Source organism: Triturus cristatus, chromosome 6 (assembly GCF_964204655.1).
Source record: "Triturus cristatus chromosome 6, aTriCri1.1, whole genome shotgun sequence".
In the NCBI taxonomy this organism is placed as follows: domain Eukaryota; kingdom Metazoa; phylum Chordata; class Amphibia; order Caudata; family Salamandridae; genus Triturus; species Triturus cristatus.
The window spans coordinates 22,050,824-22,066,680 of NC_140589.1; the positions used below are offsets into that span (position 1 = coordinate 22,050,824).

At 50.4% G+C, this 15,857-nt stretch overlaps 1 protein-coding gene across 2 annotated transcripts in view; it reads left to right on the forward strand.

The window, feature by feature from the left end:
• Window positions 1-15,857, forward strand: part of SRF (serum response factor) — a 404,589-nt gene that overhangs the window by 276,738 nt on the left and 111,994 nt on the right. For both annotated transcript variants that reach the window (XM_085610157.1, XM_085610158.1), the window contains one exon: window positions 2,116-2,232. In XM_085610157.1, the coding sequence (XP_085466283.1) occupies window positions 2,116-2,232 (117 nt within the window). The remainder of the gene's footprint in view (window positions 1-2,115; window positions 2,233-15,857) is intronic.

Sequence of the window (15,857 nt, forward strand, 5' to 3'; positions counted from 1 at the left end):
CCAAGCTGTTCTTAAAACTTTCAAACTACTGCAACCGATACAGGTGACCACCGCTAGGGGAGACACTGCTGTACAGTCTATGCTAAGTGTGTGATCTGCAGCTCATATGCCTACGAACGGAAAATGCTGCTTACCAGTATGCATCTGTTCTTGGGATGTAGAGCTGCAGATCCACACATGCCCACCCACCTCCCCGGGACCTGTATCTGTTCCAGTTCTATCTTACTTAGATATACACACATGGACATCTTTCTTTTCTACTAACTCCATTTCCCATCATGGCGAAAAACAATCTGAGGATGGAGTCGATCCCCATGCGCACTATCATCCAAGGGAGGAGTCCCCTATCTCGTGACTACAAAGACTTCTTCCATGACAACAAGGTGCAAGCATCCGAGCCCAACGCCAGATGGCGATCTAATGCTAAGTGTGTGGATCTGCAGCTCTGCAAGCCAAGAACAGATGCATACTGGTAAGTAGCATTTTCCTTTTAGAATTACAAATGGCACAGAAACCAAGAGATACATTTAAAAAGTCACATGTAGAGGAAAAGAACAGTTTAAAACTTTGAAAACCGACAGCACAAAGTCTGTTACTTACCACTGTCTTTGTTCACTGGACAGTTTATGGCTCAGAAGCTGGGGCTCCAAAATGGAGGTGTCTGTCTTGGGCTTCCCTCCACAAACATAAGAGCCAGTGCAGGTGTGAGGGGAGGGCTGAAGGCTGCTGCTTGAGGAGCCCATCAGTAAAGCAGACTGGTGGGCACGGGGCAGAAAGGTGCTCCTGAAGTCAGAATCTCCTTGGATACAGACGGGCTGAATCCACACTGTGTGGTTCCTGTTCAGCCCTGAAGGTAAGTTCCAAAATCTAAAGCTACCAAAAATCCTACTTTTCTTGCACGTAAATCACTTTTCTAGCCAAAAACTAGTGCTAAATACTCTTTCCAAACACTATTTAAACTGTAAAGCAGATTAAGCAGTCCCTTAAACACACTGGTTAGCCTCTGTATTTGCCTTTTTAGCAAAAGGAACAGTGTCAAACTACATTGTCCTTATTTTCTCACTTTTCAGCTTTTTTTTTTTTTTTTTTTAATGACCTGAAAATAAATATTTACCAATATAGCTTTTAACCCCTTCAGTGCCCATGACGAGCTGGACTCGTCATGGGCTGCGGTGGCGCTGTGCCCATGACGAGTCCAGCTCGTCATGAACTCCGCCCGCTAATAAAAAGCGCGGCACTGGGCGGGGAAAGGGGCGGGCATGCAAGGGGTTAATAGGATGGTAAATTGTTTTTAATTTTAAGAATAATAAAATTGCTTTTCTAGATAAAGTATATTTTATTTTGTTAAATGCTCTGTATCCCACTCATCGATGGGACAATGTGGTGCTTATGATTTAAAAGAGATGAAGATGTGGTGTTTGGGTCAGAGCTGCTGACTTTGGAAGGGGGAAACCAGGTTCAAGACCCTGCGTCGGTTCAACATCCTGTGATGCTTATCAAATCACCTAATCTCCCAGTGGCTACACAATTTGTCTTTGTGTAATGCAACTGGTGCTCATGTAAAGTGTTCTAAAACCTTCGGGTCAAGTTTGCTCTATTGCCTTTAGTACTTTTCATCACCCATGGTGCCCTCTGGGACAGATTGGCCTACCTAGCCTAAGGAGACCGTGCAGCTTTTCACACTACAAACCTTTGCGCTTCATTTTGTCCGCTTTACAAAAGAGCATTTGGATGTTCTCTAAATACTATGTTTAATTTGATGCCTTTTTAGAGCATACAACTGCTATTACATGGACCAGTTTTAAACCGCTTTCTTATTAAATGTTCCACATGCTAGCGGTAGTGCTTTTCCCTACATGCCTCGAAGTACAGACAGCAGTTCTTTTTCTTATTGCTGTATGACCCACCATCCACTGTTTTAGCTGCTATAACAGAGTACAACTGAAAGTAATTGAAAGCTGGGTTGCTTTAGTACCATGTAAGTGTGTTTTCGCCCGTGGTGTGTTGTGGTAATACTGCTAAATGATTACATGAGGGTATTGTGTAAAGGCAGTAAGTTTTTCCTGTCTTCTCTCCATTGTTTTCTCTTTCCTTGATGTCGGACATCCTCTACAGGAGGCCCCATGGGTCAGCCAGTTCCTCTTCAGGCTATCCAGGTGCACTCAGCCCATCAGACATCTCCTTCAAGTGACAGCAGCTCAGATTTTATTCAGACCTCCTCCAGTGGAACAGGTACAGACCAGTGTTTTTAAAAAATTTTTTTTTTAAACAAATTGGATATTGTGGAGAACGTTGTATCAGAGAAAACAATGAATAAATATATATATCTGATGGGCATCTATACGCAGATAACTTACCTTTGAATTTCCCAGGTGTTGTACTGAATAAGGAAGATTTTTCTTCTGGCAATAACCCTGTGTGCTGTTAGATGGCGTCGGTCAGCTCCGAGTGACATAGTCTGCATCTTTCTCGCTGGTAGTGATGTTCGTGTCACCTATATAGGCACCTCTTTGGCACGCTGACATCGGCTCTGTTCTTGCCGTACCGGTCAAACGCTGATCCGTGAAGAGATGCCCTTTGTCTCTTTTCGACAGGATTTTATTTGACCTTTTGTCGACTTTTTGGTGTGTATGTATGTCTAGGAAGACTTCAGGTTTCAAGCCTTGCAGCACCTGTCACTATCATGTCGGAGACAGACCTGCTGGTTTGTCTCTGGTGTCTAAAGCTCGAACATGACTCGAAGTCGTGCTCCAGCAGCTGGGCCATGGCACCGAAGGCTTTGAGGGAGTGTTACCTAAAGCTGCTTGCGGCCCAGCAGGCAACACCATGTCGTTCTACTCCTCGGAGGTCCTGGCGAAATGAAGGCCCCTGTGCCACTCCAGGAGTCCCAAGTCCTCTTTGTCCCACTCCAAATCGTCGTGACACTTGGGTAAGAGGCACAAAAAACACAGCAAGTCAAAGCTTGATTCAACTTCTCCCCGTCGATCGGCTGACCCAATGGAGGGGACTCTACATTCTAGGCTCAGTTCAACAGAGCCTGGGTCGACTCGGTGCCTCCCTGATTTTCCCAGGTGCCGGTATCGACCCCACCCAACTTTGAGGATTTTATTAGGCCATACGCCTCATTTTTGGGCAGCCTGACTCCACCGATGCGTCTTCAGGCCCCATGGGGTCAGAGGGGCTCCGTCAGGTGCCCTGCCGGTGGTTTTAGCCCCGGCATCCCCCTATGGATCCAGGAATGGATCAGACTCTGCACCGAGCATACCATTGCGACCTACGCCGCTGGTGCAATCTGGCGGCGCAAGCCCTGTTCTAATCCCTGACTATCTGGAGCTGGTACTGTCGACCGATGCCAACAGGACCTCCAGGTCCTAGGTAGTTTCTTCAGCCCTATTCTGGAGAGCCAAGAGTGGGAGAAGATTTGGAGGGGTCGCTGGACCCTTTAGAATACCAACCTGAAGAGGAAATGGCCTGGAATGAAGAAATGGGTGAGGTTAGTGGACTGGATACTCTCTAGATACTGGCATGCTTTCGCCCCCTACAGCCAGGAGCTTCCTTTATGGAACTCTTACTCCTGTAATGAAACTCTCACGGATGTCCTTCTGGGAACTTGGTCCAAGCCCAGGACAGGGACTCCTGTGAATAGGACAATTGCCTGCCGCCATAGCCCTGCTTCGACCCCCCCCAATTCTTCACCGCCCACCCTACCTCTGAGAGCTTGGTAGTCCAGGCCTCTACCTCTCAGGGCGCCTTGCCTTTCTCTCCCCCGGAGAGAGAATCCAAGAGGTTGGATAGTTTGGGCAAAAAAAATTCTATCACCAGCCTTACCTTGCTGTCGGTGCCCACTGCATGCTTATTGGGCCTCTACTCTCTCACTCTGTGGGAAACTGTTGCAGAAGTGCTGCCGCAAGTCCTGGAGGAGGCCCAGGCTGTCCTTTCTCAAGCAGTGTCAGCTGGGAGAGATGCAGAAAAGTGTGCCATTCAATGTTTTCTAGGCACAGCCGACTCGCTGGGCAGAACAGTTTCATGTACGGTGGTGGTCAGACACCTCGCCTGGCTGAACATTTGGCTTTTCTGGGGATGCCTAGACCTTGCTCATGCGAATGCCCTTTGATGGTACCCATCTGTTCGCAGACAAGGCAGACACGGCACTGGATTGCAATAAGGACTTGTGGGCTACAGCCAAGTCCTTGGGCCTCTCTTTGGCCGCACCACCCAGTCTCTTTATTGGCAACATAAGGAGCTTTCAGCCATGCCAGCCATACCCCAGGTTCCAAGCCGAACCAATTCAGCAACCCCTGCGTGGTTGTAGTTCATTCTGACCACGTTGTTCGTGAGGCCAGAGATCCGGTCAGTCTAAGTCCACAGCCCTACCGCCCATAAGCACTACCTGCCGTTTATCGTAGGGCACGAGCATTTTCAGTTCACCGTGCTCCACTTTGGCCTTATCAGCGCACCCCAGGTGTTCCCCATGGTGATGGCGCTGTTCGCAGATCATCTGCGCATATCAGGGGGTCAGTCTTTCTCCCCTCCCCTCCCACCTGTCTCAACGACTGGCTATTAAAGGTGATCTCAACTCAGGCTGTCGACACCAACCTCCAAAGTATGAGGAACCTTCTGCACTTGCATGCCAAAGTCGCTTCCTTTCATCGTAGCTGTTCTGGACACAGTGCAGTTTCAGGCTTAGCCTCCCGAGCGGCGTGTCCCGAATATTCAGCCTTTGACATGCAGGCTATGATGCCGATGTTTTGCCTCTATCCTGTGTTTTGGTGAGACTGACTGAGGTTGCTAGGCCTCGTGGCCTCGTTGCACCCTGCTGGTTATGCATGCCAGATGGCATATGCAAGCTTTGCAGTGGAACCTGAAGTTCCAGTGGGCGCAGCATCTGAGGACTCTCCTGACATGGTCCAGATCTCAGAGGGTACGGCACAAAACCTGCAGTGGTGACTGATGAACTGCAATTGGGTCAGAGGCCGACCACTCTCCTTTCCCCAACCAATCTCACTAGTGACAGATACATCACTCCTGGGAGAGGTGGAAATCAGAGAAGACTCATCTCTGCTGAATCCGGACTCCACATCAGCATGCTGGAGCTCTTTGCGACCCGATTGACATTGAAAGCCTTTTACCCTCCAAAGGAAGGCTAGTGCAGGTGTTCATCTACAACACCATTGCCATGTGTTTCTGCAATAAACTGGGCAGGATGGGATCGTGGACCCTTTGTCAAGAGGCCCTACATTCCTTGACATGGCTGGAACAGCAGGGTATGTTCCTGGGGGTTCAACACCAGGCAGGTTCTCTGAACACCAGGGCGGAAAAACTCAGCCGTTGATGCCTAGCGGATCACAGCTTTTTCGCCCGAAGTTGGCAAGGTATGCCCAGACGTGGGTCCCTTGCTCACTTTGCCACTGGATTCAAGCTAGCCTTATTGATGAAGGGTGTTACCCAGAAACCGGTCCCAGGATGCCATTTCCGGTTCAGGGAAGACCTGGCTTGGCAGTTTGGGCTGGACTGTTCCCACTAGGCACAGGGTCAAGCTTGATTTGCATATAGCTGGGTCTGAACTGAGGTGGCGAAGTGAGTTAAAGAATGATGGATTCAACCCAGATCTGCGACTGTGTGTGAGTGTCTGAAAAGTTTCAGCGCTCCGTCCATCATTCCCTTGTGTTTAGCGGATCACAACTGACATGTCCATACGGAGAATGCGCAATGTCTGCAGTTTTGTGCGTTGGAGTTTCCAAGGCAGCTCTTGCTCGGAGATGCTTTTCGTCTCAAGTGGAGCTCAGGCCTCCTGTACGCCTTTCAGCCCATACCACTCCTGCCCAGCGTTCTCAAGAAGATCAGCAATGACTGGGACCAAGTTATCGTTGTGGCTCTGTATTGGGCATGGAGCATTTGGTATCCTGAGCTTCTGCAAATGAGCAACGATCTTCCAATTAGGCTGCCCCTTCAGGAGGATCTTCTGTCGCAGCAGCGGAGGTGGGTCCTTCACCCAACTGTCAACTCTACGCCTTCTTGCGTGGAGAATGAGCGACGTCAGTTGACAGCTTTTGACCTTCCTCCTGAAATTTGCAATGTTATTCTGGCAGCCAGGCATCCCTCCACTTAGACAGTATATGCCTGCCGGTGGAAGAAATGTGTAATATATTGTACAGTAAAGCCTGTCTGCCCTCTTTCAGCTTTCCTTTCCAAAATGTTACTCTTTATTTTGACCCTTGCCCAGAAGGGCCCTTTCTTGGGGCACCCTGAAAGGGTATTTGTCTGCTTTCCTCAGCGTGCCAGACCAACCCTTCTTTAAGTCACCTATTGTAAATGGATTCTTAAAGGTCTTGTACATATGTTCCCTCCTTCCCCCTTTATTATGCCTCAGTGGGACCTTAATTTGGTCCTCACCTTCCTAATGTGCTCTCCTTTTGAGCCCCTGCACAATTGCCTTGTCTGGCTACTCACCATCTAAACAGCCTGTTTGACAATCACATCTGCCAGGAGATTGAGTGAGCAGCAGACTCTATCGTCCAAACCTTCTTGACGATATTCTTCTTGACGATATTCCCTGACAAATTGGTGCTTTGCACTAGGGCTTGTTTCCTTCTGAAAGTGGTGACACCCTTTCATGTGGGACAATCGGTCACCTTGCCCATTTTCTAGGCTCCTCGACATCCCTTTAGGAAGAGGAGCGACTCAATCGTCTGGACCTAAAATGAGGGTTGTCGTTCTACCTTGACTGCACTAAGGATTAGTGAGTGGACGATCAGCTCTTCGTGTGGTATGTTGGTGTGAAGAAATGTTAGGGTGGTGCAGAAACGGGCCATTTCTCGATGGGTTGTTCTCTACAACATGATCTGCTATACTGTGGCAAAGAAGCAGACTCTTGAAGGCTTAAGGGCACATTCCACCAAAGCTAAAGCTGCGACCACTGCACTAGCACGTGGATATCTGCCAGGCAGCAATGTGAGTGTCTGCACACGTTCACAAAGCACTACTGCTGGGACAGTCTGGGCCGCAGGGACGGGCACTTTGTCAGTTCGGGTCTGCACGACTTCTTAGTTTAGAAATTTGTTTGCAGTCCTCCACCCGGATGGTATTGTTTGGGTTTATATTTAAAGGTAAGGAATATGCGGCTAGATTTCTCTATCAGATGGACAAGTTACTTACCTTCAGTAGCGCCTTATCTGGTAGAGACGTGCTCTAGACGGAGATTTCTTACGAACCCACCCTCTCTGCACTGTGGACAAGTTTCTAGGGTCAAGGTTGTTCCCTTTCAGGGAATAGTTTTTTCAAACACACCAATGTCAGTGCACTTTATGACTCCATGATCCTGGCATGGAAATGTGTGAAAAGTAACTGACGTCAGCGCACCAAGGTGGTGCCAAATTAGGAGACGTGGATATCACCACCAGCGAGGACGATGCGGCTGACGTCACTTAGAGCCGACCAATACCACCTAACCGCACACAGGGGTTTTACTCCCAGAAAAATCTTCCGGATCCAGTCTGAAGCTTTAAAAGGTGTTACCGAAGGTAAGTAACTTGTCCATTTGAAAGCAGACCAACCTGTTGTCATGAATATGCAGGGGTAAACCTGCAATGAATAATATAGACCAACTACAAATTAGTGTTATACCATTGCTTCTGTTAGATCATCTAGAGAGTGATATAGTAGTTCTTCCAATAGATCTAGAGACCCTGCTACACCAGTGCTTCTGATAGATCGTGTAGAGAGAGTGCTATATCGATGCTGCTGATAGACCATCTAGAGAGAGTGCTACACCGTGCTGCTGCTAGACCATCTAGAGTGCTACACCAGTGCTGCTGATAGATCTAGAGAGTGCTACACCAGTGCTGCTGATAGACCATGTAGAGAGTGCTACACTGGTGCTGCTGATGGACCATCTAGAGAGAGTGATGCACCGGTGCTGCTGATGGACCATCTAGAGAGTGCTACACCGGTGCTGCTGATAGACCATCTAGAGAGAGTGCTACACCAGTGCTTCTGATAGATTGTGTAGAGAGTTATGCACCGATGCTGCTTATAGACCATGTAGAGAGTGCTACACGGGTGCTGATTATAGACCATGTAGAGTGCTACACCGGTGCTGCTGATAGTCTACAGATAGTGCTACACTGGTGCTGCTTGTAGACCATCTAGAGCGAGTGCGACACCAGTGCTGCTGATAGACCATCTAGAGAGAGTGGGACACCAGTGCTGCTTATAGACCATGTAGAGAGAGTTCTGCACCGGTGCTGCTGATAGACCATCTAGAGAGAGTAAAATAATGGTCTGCACTGTGTGTATTCTCCTTGCCTCCTTAACATTCCACTGAAGATTGTGAATTTTGTTTCTGATGGATACATCTGCCAGTGGATTCCTCACCTTGTGAATATCCCCTGCGCCAGCATTCCACAGAACTTTTTTCCCCAGCTCTCTACGCCGACGTGGACGACGTCATAATGCATCGGCTCCGCTCGCGACTCCGTATGACGTCACCGGAGCCATAAGAGAGCCACGTCGGCGTGATGTCAGTTCCCTTTTTTCCACGCGGTCGACGCGCAACGGTTTTCCAGCACTCTCCTGCTACTTTGTAGTTGTGTAGTGTTTTACTGTTGAAGAAAATTGCCATGTCTTCGACTAGGAAGTCTGGTTTCAAACCTTGTAGGGAATGTGGGGTCCACATGTCAATGACAGACCCCCATGAAGATTGTTTGTGGTGCCTAACTTCTGACCACGACGTGGAGGATTGTTCCAGCTGCAGAAGGATGAATCCCAAGGCCTTGAAGGAAAGGGAGGCGAAGCTCTTTATGGCCAAGGCTAAGAAGGAGAAGAGAGGTAGGAAGGAGAGATCGAGACCGGAGTCGTCGACTTCGCATTCTTCAAAGTCGAAGAAACATCATAAGAGGAAGCATTCCTCTCGGCGCCTGTCTTTGAAGAGCAAGGCATCGAGATAGACTTCGCCTCGACCTCGAAGTAAGGATGTGTCTCCTTCTCCATCTAAGTCTCCAGAGAGATCTCCTTCGCCGAAGCAGTCACCGGCGCAGTCACCGGTTCCAGTGGAGTCTTCGGCTTCTGAGGCCGAGCAAGAACAAGGAAAAGAGCCTTCTCCAGAGCCGGATGATCCTGCGGCGCCTGTTGAGGACACTGCGGCTCCGGTACCAGGTACTACTCAGCCGGATCCGGGATTATTCCCTTATCCGCAGTTCCCGACTCCGGGTGCGGATTCGACGCATTTTTTAAATGCTATGTATGGGATTTTCCAACGGGCTGCCTTCCCATCCGGCGCACCTACTGGTCCCGTGGGTCCTATGGCATGCACTATGGCGCCTTCGTGGCAGTTTCCGGCGCCGTCTGGGGATCCATCTCGGCTTCGATTGGATCGACCTTCGGCGCCTTCCTCGACGCCGTTGCCGACTCCCTCGGCTCCGCGTCCGGCGCCTCCGGCACCGCCGACTAACACCTCTGGCTCCACGTTTGGTTCCACCAACTCCACGTACGGCGCCGCCGGTTCCTCGGATCCGCTCAAGGAGAGAGGCCCTGAGAGTCTTGGAAGAGGAGCGTTCTAGGGAGGAGGTGGAAGGTGAGGTGGATACTTCTTCTGATGACTTTGAGGGGATTCAAGAGGCTAGTGGTCTCGATACAACTCCGGAGTGGGAGCATTCTTCCACTAGGTCCTCTCCACCGCAGGAACTGGCTCCTTACCATCTTGTAATAAAGAAGGCCGCAGAGTTGCTGGAGTTGCAGTTGCCCTCTGCTGAGTATAAATCTAACCTTCTGACGGAGGTGTTAAATTCGCCTACCTCGACCAGTGAGCCTTTGCTGCCTTTTAATGAGGCTATTTTGGAGCCAGTTATGGATGTCTGGCGTAAGCCACTCTCTTCGCCGGCAGTCTCCAGGCAGATGGCAAGAAGATATAGGGTGGCTCCTGGGGATCCAGGTTTTCTTTCTTCCCACCCTTCTCCAGAAAGTCTGGTGGTACAGGCGTCATGCTCGAAGCATGCTTCAGTAGCTTTTCCTCAGACTCCTGCGGATAGGGAGTCTAAGAAGGCTGATCAGGCGGCTAAAAAGACCTTTTCTTCGCGGAGCATGGCGCTTAAGTCCACTAATGCCACCTGCTTACTAGGGCGCTATGTTCATGCTCTTATGGACTCAATGAAATCTTTAGCCCCTAAGTTGCCAGAAGGTGATAAGGCGTCCTTTATGGAAGTGGTCACGGACACTCAGGCTGCTGCAAGGCAGGTGATTCAGTCGGGGCTTGATACGGCTGATTCGGTGGCAAGGATAATGGGGTCATCTATAGCCACTAGGAGGCAAGCGTGGCTTCGTTCGTCTGGCTTCTCTACGGACGTTCAGGCCACATTGGTGGATTTGCCTTTTGCCAGACAGAGACTTTTTGGTGAAAAGGCTGATTCCGCCTTGCAGAGATTTAAAGAGAGCAGGGTGACGGCGAAATCTTTAGGTCTGCAGGCTCCTGCTAAAGGATTTGGGCTTAAGAAATTAAGAGGTTTTGGGAGGTCTTCATTTCGCTCCTTCCAGCAGCAACAGCAGCAGCAGAATCCCCTCTATAGGTCCTATAGAGGGAGACAAAGAGGTCGGAGAGGTTCTGGCCGCAACCCATCTTCATCTTCTGCCTCCTCTGCTCCCAATGAAGCTTCAGGGAAGCAGCCCTAGATCCCCTATCCTAGATCATGTAAGACCTGTGGGGGGTCGGGTGTCCCATTTTCTGCGAGGATAGAAATCTGTTACAACCGACCTTTGGGTTTTAAACCTCGTGGAGACTGGGTACGCCCTTCCCTTTCGGGAGTTTCCTTCCCCTTCCCCTCCTTGCCAGGGTTACTGCTCAGAGGGCCATCTACTTCTTCTGCAGAAGGAGGTACTAGCTTTGCTTCAAAAAGGTGCGATAGAGGTGCTTCCAGAGCAGGAAAGGGGTCAGGGATGCTACTCCCGGTATTTCCTGATTCCCAAGAAGGACGGCAGATTGCGTCCGATACTGGACCTCAGAGTCTTGAACTTTTACCTGAAACAGGAGAAATTCAAGATGCTGACCCTTGCGCAGGTTCTTCAAGCGTTGCAGCAAGGAGACTGGATGGTGTCGATCGACTTGCAGGACGCGTACTTCGATGTCCCGATCCTGAAGTCGCACAGGAAGTATCTCCGTTTTACGGTTGGGTCGCAACATTACCAGTTTGCAGTCCTCCCGTTTGGTCTTACTACCGCACCTCGAGTCTTCACGAAGGTGATGGCAGTGGTGACAGCCCATCTCAGGAGGTCGGGGATTCCAGTCGTCCAGGTAGGGGAAAACCGGCTTCTGAAGGCAGAGTCCCCAGAGATGGTGCAGCATCATCTGCAGGTAACATCTCAGCTGTTATTCGATTTGTTTTTCGATAAATGTGCCCAAATCTCACCTGGTGCCCTCTCAACGCAACCTGTTCATAGGGGCGGTACTGGACACTACTGTGTGTCGAGCATTTCCTCCACCTCAAAGAATTCTCGACATTCAGGAGATGGTCCCTTTATTCCACAATGGAGCGGTTGTTCCATTTCTGAAGGTCCTTCGCCTGCTCGGTCTGTTCGCCTCCTGCATTCTGTTGGTCAACCATGCACGCTGGCACATGAGGGCGCTCCAGTGGTGCCTCCGCAGGCAGTTGTATCAGCACAACGGAGATCTCAGGGAGTCGATCAGGATCTCCAGAGAAGCTGCAGCGGATCGATCTTGGTGGAGCGTGGAGGGCAATCTGTCTCAAGGAAAGCCCTTCCATCTACCTCCATTGGTGGCCACAGTGATGACTGATGCCTCCACCCTGGCGTGGGGTGCGCATCTGGGGGATCTGGAGATCAAGGGTCTTTGGTCTCCAGAGGAAAGGTTGCTTCACATCAACCTTCTGGAATTGCGGGCGATTCGTTTGGCACTCAAGGCCTTCCTCCCTTCCCTTCGCGGTCAGTCTGTTCAAGTCCTGACGGACAACACTACCACGATGTGGTATGTCAACAAGCAGGGAGGAGTGGGGTCGCATTGTCTCTGCAGAGAGGCTCTGCGTCTTTGGTCCTGGGCTCAGGACCATCAGATTTGTCTGATGGCATAATCATCTGGACAGGGTGCTGAACGTGCATGCGGACAGTCTCAGTCGGCAGTTCTCCGCCGACCACGAGTGGAGGCTCCATCCAGAGGTGGTTCGTCATGGTTTTCGGACGTGGGGGACTCCTCGGGTGGACCTTTTCGCCACCCGCGAGAACGCGCACTGCCTGTCATTCTGCAGTCTCCAGTATCCGATGCAGGGAGCGTTGGGGGACGCGTTTCATTTGAGTTGGGGCTCACAACTCCTTTACGCGTTTCCTCCCATACCCTTAATTCCTCGGGTTCTGAGGAAGGTTCGCCAAGACCGGGCCCAAGTTATTTTGGTCGCCCCGGATTGGTCAAGAAGGGTGTGGTATACAGATCTTCTCCACCTGTCCTCGTGCCCTCCACTCCATCTCCCTCCGAGGGCAGACCTCCTCTCGCAGTCGGAGGGGCAGGTTCTACACCCCCACCTCCAGAGCTTACACCTTCATGCCTGGAGATTGAACGGGGCAACCTGAATTCCTTCTCTCTCCCGCCAGATGTGGTGGATGTTATTTTATCGGCCAGGCGACACTCCACCAAGTCCGTTTACTCATATAGGTGGTGTAAGTTTGTTAAATGGTGTGGAGAGAGATCCATTGACCCTTTAAAAGCCCATCTTTCTGATGTGCTTCAGTTTGCTCTTTCCTTGGCTCAGCAGGGCTGTGCTGTGGTTACGGTCAAGGGCTATCTTTCGGCCTTATCGGCTTTTCTATGTCTTCCTGATCAACCGTCATTATTTAAATCTCCGATTGTGCTAAGGTTTATCAAGGGCCTTACAAACAAGTTTCCTCCTACTCCTTTTGTAATGCCACAGTGGGACCTTAATCTTGTCTTGACTTTTCTGATGGGGTCCCCGTTTGAGCCTCTTCATAGTTGTCCTCTGAGGCTGTTGTCCTTTAAGACGGTCTTTCTTGTAGCCATAACCTCTGCAAGGAGGATGAGTGAGCTTCAGCTCTTAGTTCTAAACCCCCTTTTCTAACATTACATGCTGAAAGGATGGTACTCAGGACCAGGGCTGCTTTCCTACCTAAAGTAGTTACTCAGTTTCATTTGGGGCAGTCTATTACTCTACCTGTTTTTTATCCACCTCCTCATCCCTCCAAAGAGTCTGAAAGACTTCATTGCCTGGACCCAAAGAGAGCTGTGAGCTTTTACTTGGACAGAACGAAGGACTTTCGTCTGGACGATCAGCTCTTCGTGGGCTATGTTGGTCATTCTAAAGGAAGAGCGGTGCACAAGTGCACTTTATCGAGATGGATCATCCTTGCCATCAAGATCTGCTATGCCCTGGCTGTTAAGGTTTCTCCTGAGGGTATTAGGGCTCATTCAACTAGAGCTAAATCATCTACATCTGCTTTGGCCAGGGGTGATCCTGTGGCAGATATTTGTATAGCCGCGACTTGGGCCTCCCTCCATACTTTAGCAAAGCATTATTGCTTGGACTCTGAGATGAGGAGGGAGGGCCACTTTGCGCGCTCTGTCTTGCAATACTTTTTGGTATAGGAAGGTGGACACCCTCCTCCGGGAGTGGGGACTGCTGTGGGAATCTATTCACAAGGTGAGGAATCCACTGGCAGATGTATCCATCAGAAGAACAAGTTACTTACCTTCGGTAACGCTTTGTTCGAGGCAAATGAGCTGCAGATTACACACTTTTGCATAGATCGCCATCTGGTGTTGGACCCGGATGTTTGCAGTTTGTTTTTCCTCTTGGAAAGTCTTTGGAAGTCACGAGGTCGGTGACTCCTCCCTTGGTTCGTATTGCGCATGGGCTTTGGCTCCATCCTCAGATTTTTTTTTCCGCCATCGGGCTCGGATGTAATACTTCGCGCTCCGGTTCCGAACATTCCAGTTCGACGATCGAAGCGGAATCCTCGCTCTCCGCGGTATTGTTCAGATACTGATCTCCTCAATCACCTTCTTCTTCGACACACCTTCGATTCCAGTCATCGACGGCGGCTTTCGGGCCTATCCAGGCTCCGGTTCCACCTGATGGAAAGAACTCCATTCAAGAAGTGCCCTCGATGTGGGTCCAAATTCCCCCACACCGATCTTCATGAGGTGTGCAACCTCTGCCTCTCCCCTGAATACGAGGCTCGAGACTGTCCCGCCTGCAAGTCTTTTAGATCCAAAAATACTATTCGAGATCGAAGGGCCAGACGGAAAATGGCACACTCCTCGACTTCCGTTCCAGTCGACATCTTCGGGGACGACGTCCAAGCTCCGGGTCAGCAGCACACCGAAGAGGACCTAGTCAGTGCTTCCGAAGCCGACGACTCGGATGTGGAGGACATCACCCCGGCGCAGAGGGTCGTGAGTAAAATACCCCTTCCCACACCCGCGCTGACACCCAAAAAGGCTTCGGTCACGCCTTCGCCTCCGGGCCTAGGCAAGACCAAAGACACTGCTTCGAACACCCCACCTTCGGGCCTGGTGAAGAAGCCAAGTAAGCCTTCTGGCGGCTCGGGCTCGAGCCAGCCTGCCAGCGGTGCCGAAAAACACCCTTCGGCACTGAAAAAGAGATCGGCCTCTACGTCGACACCGAGCTCAGCACCAAAGCCCGCCCTCGAGGTCCAAACCCAGCCTCTCGGTGCCGACCAAACATCATAAGGCCCTCGGCACCGACACTCCCGCGCCGAAGCCTGTCTCTGCACCAAACAAAAAATCGGAGGTTCCCAAAAAGCACGGCACAGACAAGCCTAAGAAACAGTCGGCCCCGAAAACGTTGGCGCCGACCGAACAACCAGTGTCGCAAGAACTTTTTACACCGGATCCTTTGCAAAAGACACTTACCAAGGATCCAAAAACTGGACATTTGGCACTGTCTTCTAAAAAGAGACATTTGGACAAACCAGCTCCACCTCCAAAGAGGAAGGACTGTCCTACCTCCCCTTTCAGAGTGCCTTCCCCACCTCCTCCACCCTCTCCACCTCCGCCCCCTCCACCCCTGCCTCATCGCTCTCCGACCCCGTCTCCAGACCATAATGATCAGGGGGACCCATACTACGACCCAGCAGATGTGCCACAAGACCCCACCCCTACAGGATCCCCAGACTCCTGGGATGATTATAATAATCCAGACATTACAGATGTCCCACAAGATGACATTTATCCATCCAGGCCATCTCCACCAGAAGACTCACTAGGTTTTCACCACCTACTTCAGAGGGCGGCACATTATCACGGGGTAGAGCTACACACTGACCCAGTAGAGGAAGATTTCCTCCTAGACACCTTTAAAACTGCACATAGGTCTACTGCTATACTACCTATGCTCAAAGGGGTAATAAAACATGCGCCAGAGGTTTTTAAAGACCCAGTCAGGGCTAGGGTCCTAAACCCACGCATAGAGAAAGTATAAAGCTGCCCTCACAGATCCTGCCTACATCAAAGGGCCAGCACCACTGGATTCCCTAGTGGTATCCACTGCAAGAAAGAGATCAAATTCCCAGGCGTCAGGCGAAGCACCACCGCCTGACAAAGAGTCAAAGCTCCTGGACGCGTCAGGAAAACGCACTGCATCACAAGCAGCCAATATATGGCGTATCGCCAACACTCAAGCGCTATTGGCCAGATACGACGGAGCGCATTATGATGAACTAGAAACCATCATGCACCATCTCCCAGAAAAATATAAAAATAGGGCCAATGAATTAATCCAAGAGGGTAAGACCATAACTAATACCGCTTGGCTGAGAGTTTCAGGCTTTAAACCTGAGGTACAAGCCTCCATATTAAACCATCCATTTGATCAAGAACATTTATT